Consider the following 15,526-nt stretch of genomic DNA (forward strand, 5'->3'; position numbering starts at 1 on the left):
TTCACCCGACCCCTAGCCCACCGATGGACCGACCACTGTATGTGAAGAGCTTATATATTGTGCACCAGATCCCCGCTGTTGATAGTTAAAAAATCATGTGAAATTCTAGTTGACCTGTGCCATGGGCATGCGGTCGCTTCCTTTCGATACTAGTTGTTCAAGGGTAGAAAAACGCTGAATGTGGTGCCATCACTGATAATCCCCCAGGGGGAAAAAAGTGTGGCCGGAGAAGAGAAGTGGTGGTGTTATATGACATAAAGGTAGGTTTAGAGTGGCAGAGGAAGAAGTTATATGATGAGGTAACGGATGCTAACATACTGCATCGAGAATTTTAATGGCTGTCTTGAGAAGAAGCTTGTGGTGACAATTTGCTTGAGAGAGCACCCTCATATAGAAGTGATTTCTAAGGTATAGATACTTTATATTATATGCAACAATGAGCCCTTGATTATAAGTCTGTGTTACTTTTTGTGAAAACGACATGTCAACCAGTCTTTGTATATATACTCTTGATGCCCAAGTGGACTTCACATAAAATACAATGTATGCACCAAAAGAGATTTATACTGCGTATGACATACTGTTCTCCTGGATACATAGTTCCTTTGACACGACGTACATTGACCCGCCGTACCAAATAGATCGGATTAGACTAAGCATTAATTAGGCGGCAGCGTGTACATAGATCCAGATACTTGACAGCTGCTTGTATGTATAGTACACAGCAGTATATGTAATCGCACTGATTCTCTTCTTGTTTCAATATCTTGATGTGATAGGAATGATTCTGCTGTTTACTAGCAGTGCCCCTTTCATTTGGCACAATCGAATTGTAACAACCTGAGTAAGAGAAAAAATCAATAGACTCCACACCAAACTATACTCTACAGTGATGCTACCTTATCTGCTGCTGTTGGTCGTTCCTACATACAGCGATTGTCGGTGCTTCCGCTCCAGTCAGCAAAGTATGGTTCTGTGGACAATTCGCTGTTTCGCCTAGCATTATTCTACTCGACACGAGTGTAAAACATTACGATTTAAGCGGCGATCATGACACGGCTGCATATCAGCATGTCAAAAAACACATTGAGCATCCATGTGTATATGTATGCTCATAAACTACAGTGCTACCATATGTCATGCTGGCTCTTATAGTATTAAGCGACGAGCGGCCAAATGCTTGGGTGTGTTCCACGATCATGTGTGTATAATCGATCGAACGAACGAATGGAAAGGGACAGCTCATCCATCAAGGACGATCAAGAGTGACACGCTTGTTCAAAGCACTTATCATTTCTAATTTCGAACTTTGGAAGGCAATCGAGTGTGATCAACGCCATTCACTTCGAATTGTTTTCATTCGACAACGTTGATTCAGGTTGTGTCTCTTTCCACAAGCACTGACGACACTCACAACGACTGCTCTTTTTTTTATCATTTTCTTTTGTTTTAAATTGTGCCCAATGACACTGCGCTTCTTTTGAAAAGAAAACACACGTCATTAGGACTTAAAGTGGTGGAATCTTGCCCCCACGGGCTTATTGGGGAGAAATATGGTTTTTCACACACACGCGTGTCTGCTTGCTCACTCTCACAGGGGGGACCATCCAGGGGCTTTCGGGGTGCCCCAGCTAAGAGTAAAAAAGGAACTGTTAGTAGCCGGGTACTTTCTATCCTAGATACAAAAAGAGTGACAATGAACGATAAAGAAAAATAAAAAGGCGGACAAGACAGGGTGGGGGAAAGGCAACGAGTCGGCGTAGTGGACGTATAGTTTTTATTAGCTGTCCTTCTAGCTATATTCTGGGAGCCGGTATTCCTCGCATATGCAAAAAACGCAACACTGCACTGCCAATAGCCAACCCTACCAACCTGCTCCTTCTCTCCCCAAAGAAGCAGTCGTAGGCGTCCCCTGAAGGATGGGTGAGGGAATCTAGGGGACCGGATGAGAGAGTGAGCAAGTAGTCGTTTGTGTGTGAAAAAAAAGGTAGGAGAGGAAAGGGAAAGGAAAGGAAAGGAAAAAAGAATCTGGACCGGTTCTTTTTATCTTTGTTTTTTTTTTGACGTCCCGCCCTACCGCCGCAGCATGCTCATCACATGGCTTTCTCTTTCATAACGTAGTCATTAAGGGCAGTGACTTGCATGAGATGGTGATGGTTGGTGTTGCCTATGAGCAAGGCTCACTGCGATACTGGAAGTGTGTGCACCGTATGCAGCTCATTGTTCTCTCTGGATTCTTTTTTAAGACACCGCCATTGTCAATACGACGCGACCTTTGTGGCCTGTCAGTGACCTGGCAGCATATTCAAATGAGTGTTTACGCTGATGTCGGTTTGTTTGATACAGACTGCCCGTGCTGGGAAATGATATCGACTGTGGTTTTGCCCTACTTGTTCTCCGCTGTTGCGATAGTTCTGTCCAATAAAGAGCCTGATTCTTTCATGTGAAGATATGTACTGTCATGTGTATCTTTTGATCCGCTACTGTCCAAATTGCCACTGGCTGCATTTCCAAGTCAAGAAGCAGTTGTTGATGGGGGAACAGCACATTGCGTACGTTGACAGGCGGTCGACCTTGTCTCAACATGTAATGGTTTGTTAAATTACGACGCATTGCTTTTTAAAGCTTCAAGGGAAATTTCGATCAATAGACGCGCCACCCAAACGGATACCTGATATGATTGATGAGTAGCTTACAGAGCATGTACCAGCAAAGAATTTCTTTTCTTAAAGTTGCCAAATGGCTATCAAGTATGCGTGGCTGGGAACGATGTGTGTCGAGTAAAGCGCCTCGCGAATGAAGGCTCGATGGCTTCGATAATGATTGCTGTCGATTTTTCCAAAAGAATGGCTCTGATATGTAGTATCGCATGTGATTGTCACGGGTGTAATTAACCAATGTTTATTGATAGAAATAGGGGCTGTACTACTGATTGGAGGGAGATGGGAGAGATGGAAGGGGAGCTACGACTATTACATCACAATTGCGGATATCATAGCTAGTCTAGCTTTTACAAAAGAAAGGTCTTGTCTTGCCTTGGGTGCGCGCATCGTGAGATGCAGAAAACCGCTCACTGACCTTTTTGCTCGTTATTTCTGTATGCAAGGTGAACGCGGTCAGCCTTTTTGAAGCTCTACTGAAAGAGAGAAAGAGAGAAAGAGAGAGAGAGAGAGAGAAAGCAAGAGAAGGAGAGCCACCACTAGTTCAGCGATACAGTTCCCAACAGCTTCAACATTAGGGTGTATGCTAATTAGCTATATCGTCGTCTTCAAGCTATGTCTCAAGTGATTTACATCGATTTCCCTATCATAGTCCCCAGGTGAACTTGCCGGCAGCCTCCTCCGGAAATCCTGTACCTTTGTCGAGATCATATTGTAGATGCGGCTGGCATCGAAAGGTGTGTCATCAAATATATATCGCCAATGTGATGCCCAGATGAGGTGGACGGCGATGATGATCGTGTGTGGTGGGATCGTGGCGGTGGTCTTGGACCGAGGTGGATCGAGCGTGTGGCAATAAGCATTGAGCTCTTGAAAATTATAGGAGCAATGATGGTGTCGGAGCATGCGTTGCCAAAGCGGTTGTTTGGAGGGACAAGTAAAGAAAAAATGGTCTACTACCGTCTCGGTGACATGCTGGCAGAGGCGGCATCGCGCGTCGTCGAACCGGTCAGGCATGTGTCGATGCGCAGAATAAGCAGGCGCCACCACGTCGTCCGTGCATAGTGAGGTAGTTGCATCGCCCAGAAACGCCTCCACGGGATAGAAGCGCTGAGGGTGGGGGAATGATGGTGTGTATAGACGGTTTTGCGGAGGATAGAAGTTGTGAGGTTGTTTAGTGAATGATTGTTGACCAATGGAATTAGGGAGATAAGAGGCCCCTCATTAATGACCGTGGTCGGTCCAAAGCTCAATACTGTGCAAACGTTTGCTTAAAATTCAACATGGAGCTTGGTGGTTTGAATGCTTGTTTGCCAGCAGAGCAAACCCCTTTCGTCTCCCAGCGACCGACAATCGTATTTGGCGCCGATGTGACATATCCATCACCTGGTAACATGAACCAAGCCTCTATTGCCGCCTTGACGGCTTGCATGGATATGCGAGCCACGCGATACTCGAGTGCCATCAGAATGCAAGCTATAAAACACGGGAATTACAAGTGATTCGAAGGGTATGGTCAAAATGCTTCAAAAGACGCTTCATCAATCATGCGGTCAGAAGCCGCTACGGGTGTTATTTTCTCATGACAGAGTCGCCGACAGTCAGGTTGAGACTGTTCGAATTGAAGAGATTCGGGTAATTCACAGTGTATGTGAGGAGCTTGACAACGGGTACAAAACCACAGTGACATTTGTGGTGGCTCAAAAGCGACATCATGTCCGTTTCTTTTCTATTCAACCAGAAGGTGCGGATCGCTCGATTGGAAGCTGCAAGCCAGGCACTAAATTTTTGATACAGATATTGTTCATTCTCTTCAATTTGACTTTTGTAGCTTTCTTAGATGTATACTTCCAGTATTCAAAGCTTAGTTGTAAACATACGTGCGCTAGGAGTAGCGATGAAAAACTGTTTTTCCCCATCAAAGAGACCTGTTATCTCTCTCATCCTGGGCTACAACGCTCGGCAAACGCATGATGTTTTATATTATCATTATTACCTAATTTTGTATTATAAATCTCCATGGCTAGAGTACATAGTAGCCAGTTTATATGGCAGCTGTAGACACAGCCTCACTGATTTTCTCGTATTGTATTTCATACTATTAAGAAAGATTGGATTGACCGGCGCCATAAAGCAGTCGCTTTCTTACTACTGTATTATATGTCATTTTTAACTTTTTTTTTGCATATCTTATTGTTACAAACATATAAAAAAACTATATGGGTTTCATTTAGCATCCTCTATGGCGTTTATTGTATAATTTACTATATATGTACAACAGAAATATGTAGCTGCTTTAAGTCTCACCTTGTTATCGTTTGGCAGCCATATAAGGTATCCGAGCTTGACATCTAATTGTCTTCTCGAAGATTGGCAGAAAGAAGAAGACATACTATATCCATGATACCATGCTAAGTTGTTGTAGTACTGTAGAATTAAAGATGATGTACAGTAGCCTTGGCAGCATGTAGAAGATTTTAAGCCGTATAATACTGTATATATATACACCATTATACGTCTAATGTATCTTTATTAGATGGAGGCTCTTTCTTACTACACTACTGTATCATACGGTAATGTGGCTGTTGATGAAGTCGAAAAAGCTATATTACATATGGAGAAGCAACCTTAAGCAATTATAGTCCAAAACCAGCATCATGGTTTTTTAAGAGAAATCGGCAAGAGCGAAAATTTGCTGCATAGAAGCATAGCGCAAACAAAAAGCTCTTTGAAAAAACCGGATTCAGTGCACGAGGCATTCGATATACGGAATGCGATTTTTTAATTGCATGAAATGCAGGCTGTCAAAGAGCTTCTATATCACAATGCATTGTGCAAACGCTACACAAGTTGTTGTCGCACAAAATCACGATATCTGTCATCATGCGCCACACTCTGTACCGCTTTGTGCAGCATTAGCTTAGAATTTACGTTTTATGGAAGACTAAGTGGACGGGGCATGCGGTCCACTTACATGAGAGACCGTGTGGAGGGGTGATATTGGTAAATGGAGACGTGATGCAATGATGAAAAAACTCCACGTCGGGAAAAATTATGTATGATAGCATTCAAAGTCTACCATCCAGCGTCCTCTAGGAGCTTTCTGCATTCACATGCTCCTTTACTCGTTTACATTAGAGAATCTGAATAAACACAATGTCATATACCGACATATGAAACAGCTGCCATATGCATGACTACCTCTACTATTTCCTTCAATATCAGAGAACGCTTTTTATTGTTATTACGCTACAGCTTCTGTATGAACGATTCTTAAAAATAAATAGCATCTATCACATACTGTACGCTGAGATACTCCAACCGCGTAGAGGTGCATTTTATTTTGTATTCCATGTTATATTCTTAACTTGCTGATGTTGGCAGTGCTGTGCTGTAAGATCAAGAAGGATTATATAGACAATGTCGTGCATTGCTTTTTAGCCAAGTTGCGCAGCGCCTTTCCATTGGTTCCTTAGTATCATATTCAACTTCATTTTATGTGATTTATATACCATAGGTTGCTCAGATGGGATGAGTGAAGTATCGCAACAATTTCATATCACTGATCAACTCCAAAATGCTGACGACTTATATGACCTTCTTTGCCTTTATGAAAAACTGTTGGGTTGAAGATTTTGGATCGAGAGCCGTAGCAATCGCAGGAATTGGAGTGAGAAGCAGCGAACGTTTGATTTCACTAGTAATTAATATTGAGTATTGTTGCTTACATTCGACAACATCAGGGATATAATTTAAGAGGGAAAATGGTAAATAGTGAAAGAAAGGCAATATGCACAGCAAAAAGAAGTTCGTGATACAGTCACTTTGCATTGATATTAAGCTGACACGTTATAAAGCTCCTATTAGGGTTGCTTGATGCTCAAGGCTGGAAAGGAAAAGAGCAACGGAAAGTTCTCATATTTATCAATATTCGTGAATATTCCTGTTGATAGAGAAAAGTTTGAATACGATGCTGAACTTTCTAAGTTTACATTCAAGCTGGCCATTTGGGCCAAGTGGTTTAGAAAAAACTGGGAATAAATCTTTTACATAGATAATGATATTTAGGCATACCCGATACTGTATGATAGTGGTTTCTTATTAGGCTATTACAGCACTGTTGAATAATTGCGACAAATTTGAGAATTTGGCATGAGTTATATCGAGACATACATATATCTGGTACTGTAAACTACTCTCGCATTCTACAAAAACAGGTTTACCGACTTTGCCAAAGCTGGTGGAAAGGCTGTCACTTTAGGCGTTCTAGACATGGTCGTTGTCAAAAGAACATGTTTCATACAGAGGGGATTTCGCTATTTGAGATCTCGAACTTATAGCCTCAAAAGAATATAGAATAATAGCATTTGTTCATAATAGATAATCATTATCACTTCCTGATGCTGATTTATTTTTTAATGCTTTCGATTGCACGCTCTAAAACTGTTTATGCGTGAAAGGCGTCCATGATCTGTGGCACCTGGAAAAAAACAGGTGCATGTGAAGTATAACTAACCAAGCGACGTAATACGATCCACTCCAGCATTTGCATAGTATACGTGGCAATACTACCACATTTCATCGCCAGCAAGTTACACATTGTCCTAAGCTCCCTGTGCAACTACAGTGGTGGCACACACAGCGCAGGCAGCATTACTAACCGAGCACTTTTATCCGTTCGATGTGGCACCGTATGCAGAGTATGAAAACTAGTTCTTCTGAGACCAAGATGCACAGTTTAGTAAATACTCATCAACCAGCCCAACTTTGTTGCTTTGCATCGAGCCATACTTGATCAAGAATCTTTGTGTTGCCCGAAGCAGAAAGAATAAAATAAAGAGTCAACATAATTCTTTTTTTAATGCAGCAGCAAGATCATATGCATTGTGACGATAAAACGTTATGTGTACATAGCCAGATAGTAGAACTGGCATGCATAAACAAAGAAAACAACGCTCAGTGCTCAAGTTGTCTGCATACAGTGCACATTTGCTGCATATGTTGAAAGTGATTGATGCTTTTTGGGAGGTGGCCCTTCCGTAACTGAATTTGACATACACAAGAATAAAGACGCCTCATCGGGTAAGACAGCGAGAATTTAAAAGCATTACAGATGGGAGACGCGCACGTTCCACCTATAACCTTCAAAAGTTAATATTAAACCACGGAAGTCGGAACGGAGAAGGAGAAGGAGCTCCGTTACAACGAAAGTAATGATGCTATACTATAGCAGCATTATGCTGACTATAAAATGGTGATGCATTCAATTAGAAAAAAGAAAGTTGTCGTTGTCATACCCAGATCTGAAAAAAGATGGGGTGACATTATAGCTTCAAACTAATAACGTACCATACTGGAACTATGGCTATCACGTTTTCTTTACGCCTTTTGTTTCCAGGTTCCCAGCGAATTCTGAAGGACGAAACAAAAAAAGCCCATTGCTTGGCTGTCGTTTTTTTTGTGGGGGAGGGGTGATAGAGGCAGCGTGCCTATTTGGGCTTATGGTATGTATGTAAAGTTGCACAAGTATGCGGTCATGCAGCACAAATTGTTTTACTAGAATGACCTTGGAAAAGGAGCAGTCAGTTCAAACTCAAAACAAAAAACAATTGGCACAAGTATCTCTGTTTGTTGCACAATAAGCAAAGCTCAAGAGATAAACGTAGCTTACAAATATACGTCGAAATAATAAAGTAAACTGCAAAGAGTCAAATACTGTAAGTATAAAAAGAGGTAGAGGGCTCATCCTTGTAATTGATACATCTAGCGGAAGAGAAAGCATATCGTTTGTTGTTTTGCAAAAGCAAGAGGAGAAAGAGAGTTGACAGTACATTGAGTTATTCATGCTGCGTGTCGTAAGATGTAATAATTGATAATCTCATATACCTGGCCCACCATCATCCAGTGTGCTGTGCATGAAAATGAAGGCAATTTACGCTCGTGTAGATACGCAATGTAGCCCACCTAGTGACAGTGCCACTTGGACTATCATGTCATACCCACAAGAACATAATGTGAATCATAAAGGTACCACACAGTACTTGTATTGCCACTGGTAGCTTACCATTATGTCGATGTGGCACCCTACTTCATTGAAGTCAATACTATAAAAATGCGCCGCACAATGTATGACAGCTGCAGTTGTATCGTGAATTGTGCGGTTTGAGATTAATGATGCCATAAAGGGAAGGGCTGTATCATGGGTTTGGGTGTATTCGCTCAACGCTTGTTACGGTGTGTTCGGAAGACTTGATCCGACGTGGCCGAAAGACAGGAGATGGGCGTAGCAATCACAACAAGAGATTGTTGCTGCATTCAACAATAACATATCCAATTATGTTGCACACATTACCATATCCAGAATTATGCATCATGTAGAAATGAAGTTTATTGTAGTGGTGTGTATGCTGTTGTTTTTACATATACAAAAGAGAAATTCTCTTTTAAGGTTGTTTTTTTTTGGGTTATGAAGTTGTAATGCGTATAAAGGACGAGTAAGAGTGTATATGTGTGATTTCAATATGGTAGAAGGGCAAAAAAAGTGGAAGAAAAATACAAAAAAAAAGGTTAGAGAAAGAATGTGTGTATGTGCGAGAAGGATGAAGAAGTAATAGTAGTCGTAAACGACGTTGATGCTAGATAGTGGGTGAGGGATAAGGGCGGGAAGAAGAGAGGAGAGAAAAATATGAATGTGGGTAAATGAAAGGAGCGAAAGCGTGTATATCCAATTCATGTATTATGGTTTCTTTCTTTCGCGAGTCCTGCTACAAGGCGAAACAATAAGAGGGTATGGTGGGATGGATATCTCTAAACCAAAGATGCGTATGAAGGGTAGCGAAAACAAAATGTACAAGAAATGTAATATGATGATGTTGATGATGATTATAAGATGGGTAGCAATGGTGTTAGTAGTAGACCCCCAAACGGCAATGCATGTGCACTAGATCTTTCCCCTTTCTTGGTAATAGTCTCACCGGGGAACTTTCACTCATACACACGCGACCAACGTGGGCGCGTCGGGTCGGTCAGTTTAGTGTAGATGGCGCTTGAGCAAGAAACGCCGCAGGCCTCCTTGTTGCTGATTGTTATTGGCCTGGTTGCTGCTGCTGCTAGAGCGTTTGTCCGTGGGGGACTTGAATGGCTTGGTAATTGACTTGAGTTTACCCATGACATTTGACCATCGCGACGAAGATGCAGCTGTGACAGATGAAGATGGTGAAGATACCAAAGTGGTGTTGGTTGTAGTGGAGCTGGTAGTAGATGTGGAATCATCGAAATGATGGTTGATTATCAGGGGCATGGGTGGCGCGGCTTGCGAGGACATGCTGTATGCAATGGAGCTTGCATCATCTTCAATGCTGCTGCAGTAAGGGAGAGATGCTACATCATTTTCATCGTGGTCATAATCCTCATCATCATCGATGAGATAGGCTGCACCACTGCTATTATAGCTGTTGTCGTTATTGCGGGTGCTGTTGGGAGTACGGGCCACAGGAAATTCCAAAGCGTCGTGCAAGATCTCGTCTTCCCATTTCCATTCCTTGCTGCTGCGTGCCGCCGTGCTCGGGTGGGCAAATCCGTTGTGCTGCATATCATTTTGAGTCAGTTCCAGAGCACCACGGAGCGCCGCACGGATCTCTTTGGGATCCTCCAAAGCGGGCGGGTGGGACGGTAATATTGCGTGCTGTTGCTTCGTTACTGCTGTTGTTGGCTGTTGCCGTTCTTTCTGCTGTGGTGGCAATGCTGCTGCTACGGCCTTTCGGATGCTTAGCAACAAGAGCATCTTATCTTGGCACAGTTGCAGCTTTGGATTATTGTGACCGTTGCTGTTGTATACGGTGAAGGATGGCATCTCATAAAATGCTTCCTTTTGTGGCACCGGGTCGAGTTTGCGGAGGTCTGTCAATGAATGAATCGGAACAAAAGTTTTTTCGAGTGCTGTGCTGTAGTAGTCATGGAGGGACCAATCGACCGGGTCGGGTAGCTTAGATGAGGCATTGACGGACAGCTTGGGCTCGTTTGAATCGGATGGAAATACAATATCGCTTGCAAGAAAATCAAGGGACGTCATGAGGAAGTAACAATAGTATGAAGATGTAGTGCTGTGGGGTATTTTAGTTTAAAGAAGAAGAAGAAGTAGTAGAAAACAAGTGAAGATTAATCCAAGTGAAAGAACAAAGAAAAGAAAATTGAACTAGCGGGTTTCTCCTTTATAGCAAGAAACAACAAAAGTAGTTGAAACAAAGGGGAGAAAGGGATTGCATTAAAGAAAGTAAAGGTGGGACGGGCTGTGGAAGTATGCGTCTTATATATATAACCCCACGCACTCACACACACATACACGCACTCACAGCCATTACAGATCGTCGGGTTTACCAGCAAGCCTGTGAGGGAAGCGTGTCTCCCCTTGTGTTGCCACATTTTTTCAACCTTGTCCACATTCAAGAGCCGACCCCTTCCGAAAATGATACTTTTATTGTCTCTGATATCCGCATGACTCGTGTGCTACCAGCGTGCTCCTCGGCCTGCCAGCCCGAACGCAAAAAGTGCTTCAGGCCACGGTACCAGCCATCGACGCCCACACGGCGCAATAAACATAACAAACAGAATTTTATTTGGATTTCTATTGTGGATGCTATGAATGAAACCATTGGCGTTCTTTGCGGCACTTTTTTAGATGTGCTGATGATGGGATTTACTACTGTTAGCCTTTATACAAGATCATCCAAGATACAAGATCATCCAAGAAAAATAAAGAAAACGCGCGCCATCACGACGACTACAAATACGACAAGGATGCCGAGCAGCTCGTATCCCCTCACACCTTTGTTGCTACTGTTGCTGTTTTACATTGTGCTTAAAAAGCATCCTACTACAGGATCTTCAATAACGTTGGTGGCTCGTCAGGACAGCATGTGGACGGACATAGAAAGTTTCACTGAATTTCAATATGGTGAGGGGTATATATTAGAGCAAGCTACAGTGATGGGTGTACGAGAACCTTATCTCTAACTATTTTTTACTGTGCATGTGTGTGTTTTATGCCTCTCATTCTCCCCCAACTGTAAAACGTTCACAGGATAAATGTTATCTGACAAGCTTTTAACTCACCAAGTTTGTTTATGCATGAATGTCATATCTCTTGCACAATATCATTGATACATGAAGCAGGCATATTTTCTGCACCTCGAGCCCAGTCGCGTATGAGACGAGCATATATAACTCTGTAACAGTTGAGCTGTCATCCGTAGCGGTGATGATTGTTTTAATCTAACCCAGCAGTGATGTTATTTAGTGTTAAGCAGACGTGGCTAGAATATTCCATTCTCCACATTGGTGTCCCTCGGTGGTCCCACAAATAGCACCCAGTGATACTATCAACAATCGCTCGTAATACATACATTGGATTGTGCAGTGATGAGATGCTACTCTTCACTAATATCATAGTTAAGCATTGCGTAGTGATGATGATGGTGATGATAGTGGCGATCTTTAACAAAATAGGCAGGTTCAAGCTTGAGATGAGAAACCCGAAGGAAGGGAAGGGCGTGGGTAATAGTGATAGCAGCTATCTCGGCTAGTAGGTACTCATGTTGTAGTGCTGCAAGTCACTACTAGGCTGTGCTCTCCTAGAATACGAGTAATAATGTTGATGTGATGATGAGAGTATAAAAACTTGGTCTTTTTTAAAAGTCGAGGTGTAACCATTGTGGAAAGGATCGACATCGTGAGGCTGTCATCCTTGATTGCTACGGTTACACGTTATATCCAAGTTGTTGTCGTCGTTGTTGCTGCAACTTGTCTAAGCACTGTTTTTCCTTCCACTTACAGCCATTTCTTTAGTGCTGCTGCTGCTGCTTCGACTCTCGTATGATATTACATTTACACATGCAACGCTATCTCCCACTCGGGGGATGAAAATCATGCGAGATACCTCTTATATGCACGACTTGCCTGCTTCTACCAGTACATGGAGGTCACAAGTTGCAAAGCAAGAGTGCTTCAGAAAAATCACGTTCTTGTTGCAAGAAGCAAATTTGAAGAAGCAGTGATCATGTGCACAGAGAAGATGAGCGGCGGAGGTGATTAATGAGGAATGAAGTGCTTTGGGACATTTCACAGAAAAAAGAGAATGCACTAACAGCACCACATTTTCTTAGGAAGGAAATTAGGCTATTGTGCTTACATTGTACTCTGCTCCAAAAACCTTCCATTCTCTCTTTTTCGCACGGCACGAGATATCACTGGGAGTAGTAATAGACCTCACAGACAATCATGATACCATTTTTTAATTAAAAGAAATAGGGTGGCGATGCGAGTTCGATATTGTGTTAGACCATCACACTACATGTAACAGCAACATGGCCTCAATATCCCGGAAGTGCAAACATGGAGGTTAAATGGTGATTTCACATGGTGTATAATAGACACAGGAGGGAAACATATGATGAAATTGCATAATGTGCATCATACAAATAGAGAGTCTCCTCAATCAACACCATCATACTTGATTGTTTGTCTAGAACATATAGCAAAACATATGGAAAATGTATGGCGATGTTAGTAAGAGAACATGCATTCTCTTCATTGCACGTCAGTTGTTAATTGTGCTGCAGCCACTGGGCAATATTTTGCATGTAAAATTATTACGTACTAAAATGTGGAATACCGTAAACAATCTGAAATTTTTTCTTTCTCACCTCACTAAGAAAGAGGTACCCATATTTGCAAAACGTTAAGGATAATACTAAAGCTACAGTGGCTTTAGCGCATGAAAACCTATATTTCCTTTTTTTACAATGAATGAGAAATTGTACGACCCGCTTCGAAAATCTTATATTACACTATGTGTCATAAATACTGCTGCGTGGTAAAGACATACCACTGCTGATTGATCGAGGGGTTGTTCTACTTTTTCGTTGCTATTCAATGTCTATTACAAAAGTATATCATATTATGTGCATAATATACTAGTGAGTGGTAGTAATCGTGACGGCAATGCTTTCCAACTCGATGGAATGGCTATTTCTTTCGTACAGCGTATATAGCATGATGTTTATAAAAACTGCTTTAAATTACATCAATAGCTCGTATAACATCATCCTAATGTACAATTTGATGAGACAATACAACGTACGACCATTCTCACCAAAACACTGGAAAATTTGTACAACCCATGTTGTTGTACAACAGAAACAGGTATTATTGGGCACACAGACAGAGGACGAACCACCGTGCATGGATCATATCTCATCAGCAGGTTGTTGGTTATCGTCGGCAGAGAAGATTATTTAATATAATAAAGTCTGCTTGTTTGAACCGGTACTTTCCTTAATCTCGTCTCTTTGATCAGTAATGTACTTGCGCTCATAAGACATACTTGAATAACGAGTTAGAAAAAGTGTGTGTTTTAGGAAAGTGGTGTAAAATAACAGGAAAAATGGGTCTCTATAAACTCTTTTGGTTCCATATGGTTACGCAAAAACACACATGTAACAAGGTTTGGGTTTCTTAAAAGAAGACTAGCGCAGAATAAGAACGATCTTTTTATTTGTCTATCCTTGTTTGCTTCGTTACCTACAATTGGCATTATATAAGTATGCTTATCATTATTACGCAATTGTCATGTACTAATTAACTGTGAAAAAATAGGCTAAGAGTAAAAGGTGCACAGACGTTTCTCGTCGTGATCAATTTTCTAAAATGTCCCCCTTTTCTTAGCAAAGACTATTGTACGTTTAGAGCATCTCCAACGGTCGTTCTAAAATTTTTCTAAAATGGAACGCCGCTATCCTAGCAGGACCATAGAATTGGCATGGTTTTTCCAACGGTCGCGCTATTCTAAAACTGGCTATTGAATTTACTGCTCTGCTCTTTCTACTTCAACCACTCATTTCACAATGTCAAGCCAAAATATTCGCAACCTAAAACAAATGTTCGATGAAGACATCGAGGAAGAACGCCAACGTCAGCGCAGAGTTGAGCGTCTTCAGAGAATCTTTGCAGCTGATGACCAAGACGACGATCAAGTGAGAAAACCCAGAAAAGGCTCTGTTCCTGGTCATCTCGTCATTAACCGCGATCGCGTTGGAGGTCATTGGCGTTTATACAATGACTATTTTGGCGACAATCCTGTTTACCCGGAGTACAAGTTCCGTACTCGTTTTCGCATGAGTCGTCGGCTTTTCGAACGGATCGTAAGCGAATTGGAGCAGAAAGATGCCTTCTTTCCGCAGAAGTACGACGCGGCTCATACGCCTGGATTGACACCGCTGCAGAAAGCGACGGCAGCAATTCGCCAACTGGCATATGGCGTATCTGCCGATGCGACCGACGAATATGTTCGCCTAGGTGCAAGCACTGCTCTTGAGTGCTTAAAGCGCTTCTGCTTGGCAATCAGCCGCATCTTTGGTGACGAATACCTGCGCTCACCAAACGAGGATGATATCAAGCGGCTTCTTGATATGGCGGAAAAACGCGGATTCCCTGGCATGCTCGGTTCCTTGGACTGCATGCATTGGGAATGGAAGAACTGTCCTGCCGGATGGAAAGGACAATATCAAGGCAAAGAGAAGAAAGCTACAGTAATCCTTGAGGCTGTAGCAGACTTCGAAACATGGATCTGGCACGCGTTCTTCGGTCTCCCGGGTACGCTGAATGACATCAATGTCTTGCAGCGTTCCCCCATCTTCGATGATCTGGCGTCTGATGTTACGTCGCCCGTCAACTTTTCTGTAAATGGCCACAACTACACCAAAGGCTATTATTTAGTTGATGGTATTTACCCGCCGTGGGCTACGTTTATGGATTCAATCACGCATCCGATTGAGAAGAAAAAAAAGGTAAATTTTAACAATGCATATGGA

The 15,526-nt window shown here is 42.3% G+C and overlaps 4 protein-coding genes across 4 annotated transcripts; 2 read left to right on the plus strand and 2 right to left on the minus strand.

Annotated features, from left to right (window-relative positions):
* Positions 1-2,909: 2,909 nt before the first annotated feature.
* On the minus strand, positions 2,910-3,770 carry BDB00DRAFT_845139 (uncharacterized protein; the record flags this gene model as incomplete). The annotated part of the gene is given in 3 exon segments (XM_053125048.1): positions 2,910-3,164; positions 3,181-3,339; positions 3,357-3,770. Coding segments are annotated over 2 exon segments (447 nt in total), but the record flags the coding sequence as incomplete, so codon positions are not given.
* A 155-nt stretch (positions 3,771-3,925) lies between these two features.
* On the plus strand, positions 3,926-4,169 carry BDB00DRAFT_845140 (uncharacterized protein). Its single transcript, XM_053125049.1, has one exon. It carries the CDS (start codon positions 3,944-3,946, stop codon positions 4,160-4,162), a length of 219 nt encoding a protein of 72 aa, XP_052975355.1. The 5' UTR covers positions 3,926-3,943; the 3' UTR covers positions 4,163-4,169.
* A 5,521-nt stretch (positions 4,170-9,690) lies between these two features.
* On the minus strand, positions 9,691-10,731 carry BDB00DRAFT_876759 (uncharacterized protein; the record flags this gene model as incomplete). The annotated part of the gene is made up of 1 exon (XM_053127522.1): positions 9,691-10,731. One exon carries the CDS (start codon positions 10,729-10,731, stop codon positions 9,691-9,693), a length of 1,041 nt encoding a protein of 346 aa, XP_052975356.1.
* Positions 10,732-11,179: 448 nt separating this feature from the next.
* On the plus strand, positions 11,180-11,901 carry BDB00DRAFT_845142 (uncharacterized protein). The gene is made up of 2 exons (XM_053125050.1): positions 11,180-11,598; positions 11,772-11,901. Exons 1-2 carry the CDS (start codon positions 11,298-11,300, stop codon positions 11,888-11,890), a joined length of 420 nt encoding a protein of 139 aa, XP_052975357.1. The 5' UTR covers positions 11,180-11,297; the 3' UTR covers positions 11,891-11,901.
* Positions 11,902-15,526: the final 3,625 nt, after the last annotated feature.

Source organism: Zychaea mexicana, assembly GCF_025766255.1.
Source record: "Zychaea mexicana strain RSA 1403 chromosome Unknown BDB00scaffold_95, whole genome shotgun sequence".
Lineage (NCBI taxonomy): Eukaryota > Fungi > Mucoromycota > Mucoromycetes > Mucorales > Lichtheimiaceae > Zychaea > Zychaea mexicana.

Coding starts and splice junctions, on each gene's coding strand:
- BDB00DRAFT_845140 (XM_053125049.1), top strand. CDS start 3,944: ATGGAGCTTGGTGGTTTGAATGCTTGTTTGCCAGCAGAGCAAACCCCT.
- BDB00DRAFT_845142 (XM_053125050.1), top strand. CDS start 11,298: ATGAATGAAACCATTGGCGTTCTTTGCGGCACTTTTTTAGATGTGCTG. Junction 11,599..11,771: donor GACGGACATAGAAAGTTTCA/CTGAATTTCAAT, acceptor CTTTTAACTCAC/CAAGTTTGTTTATGCATGAA.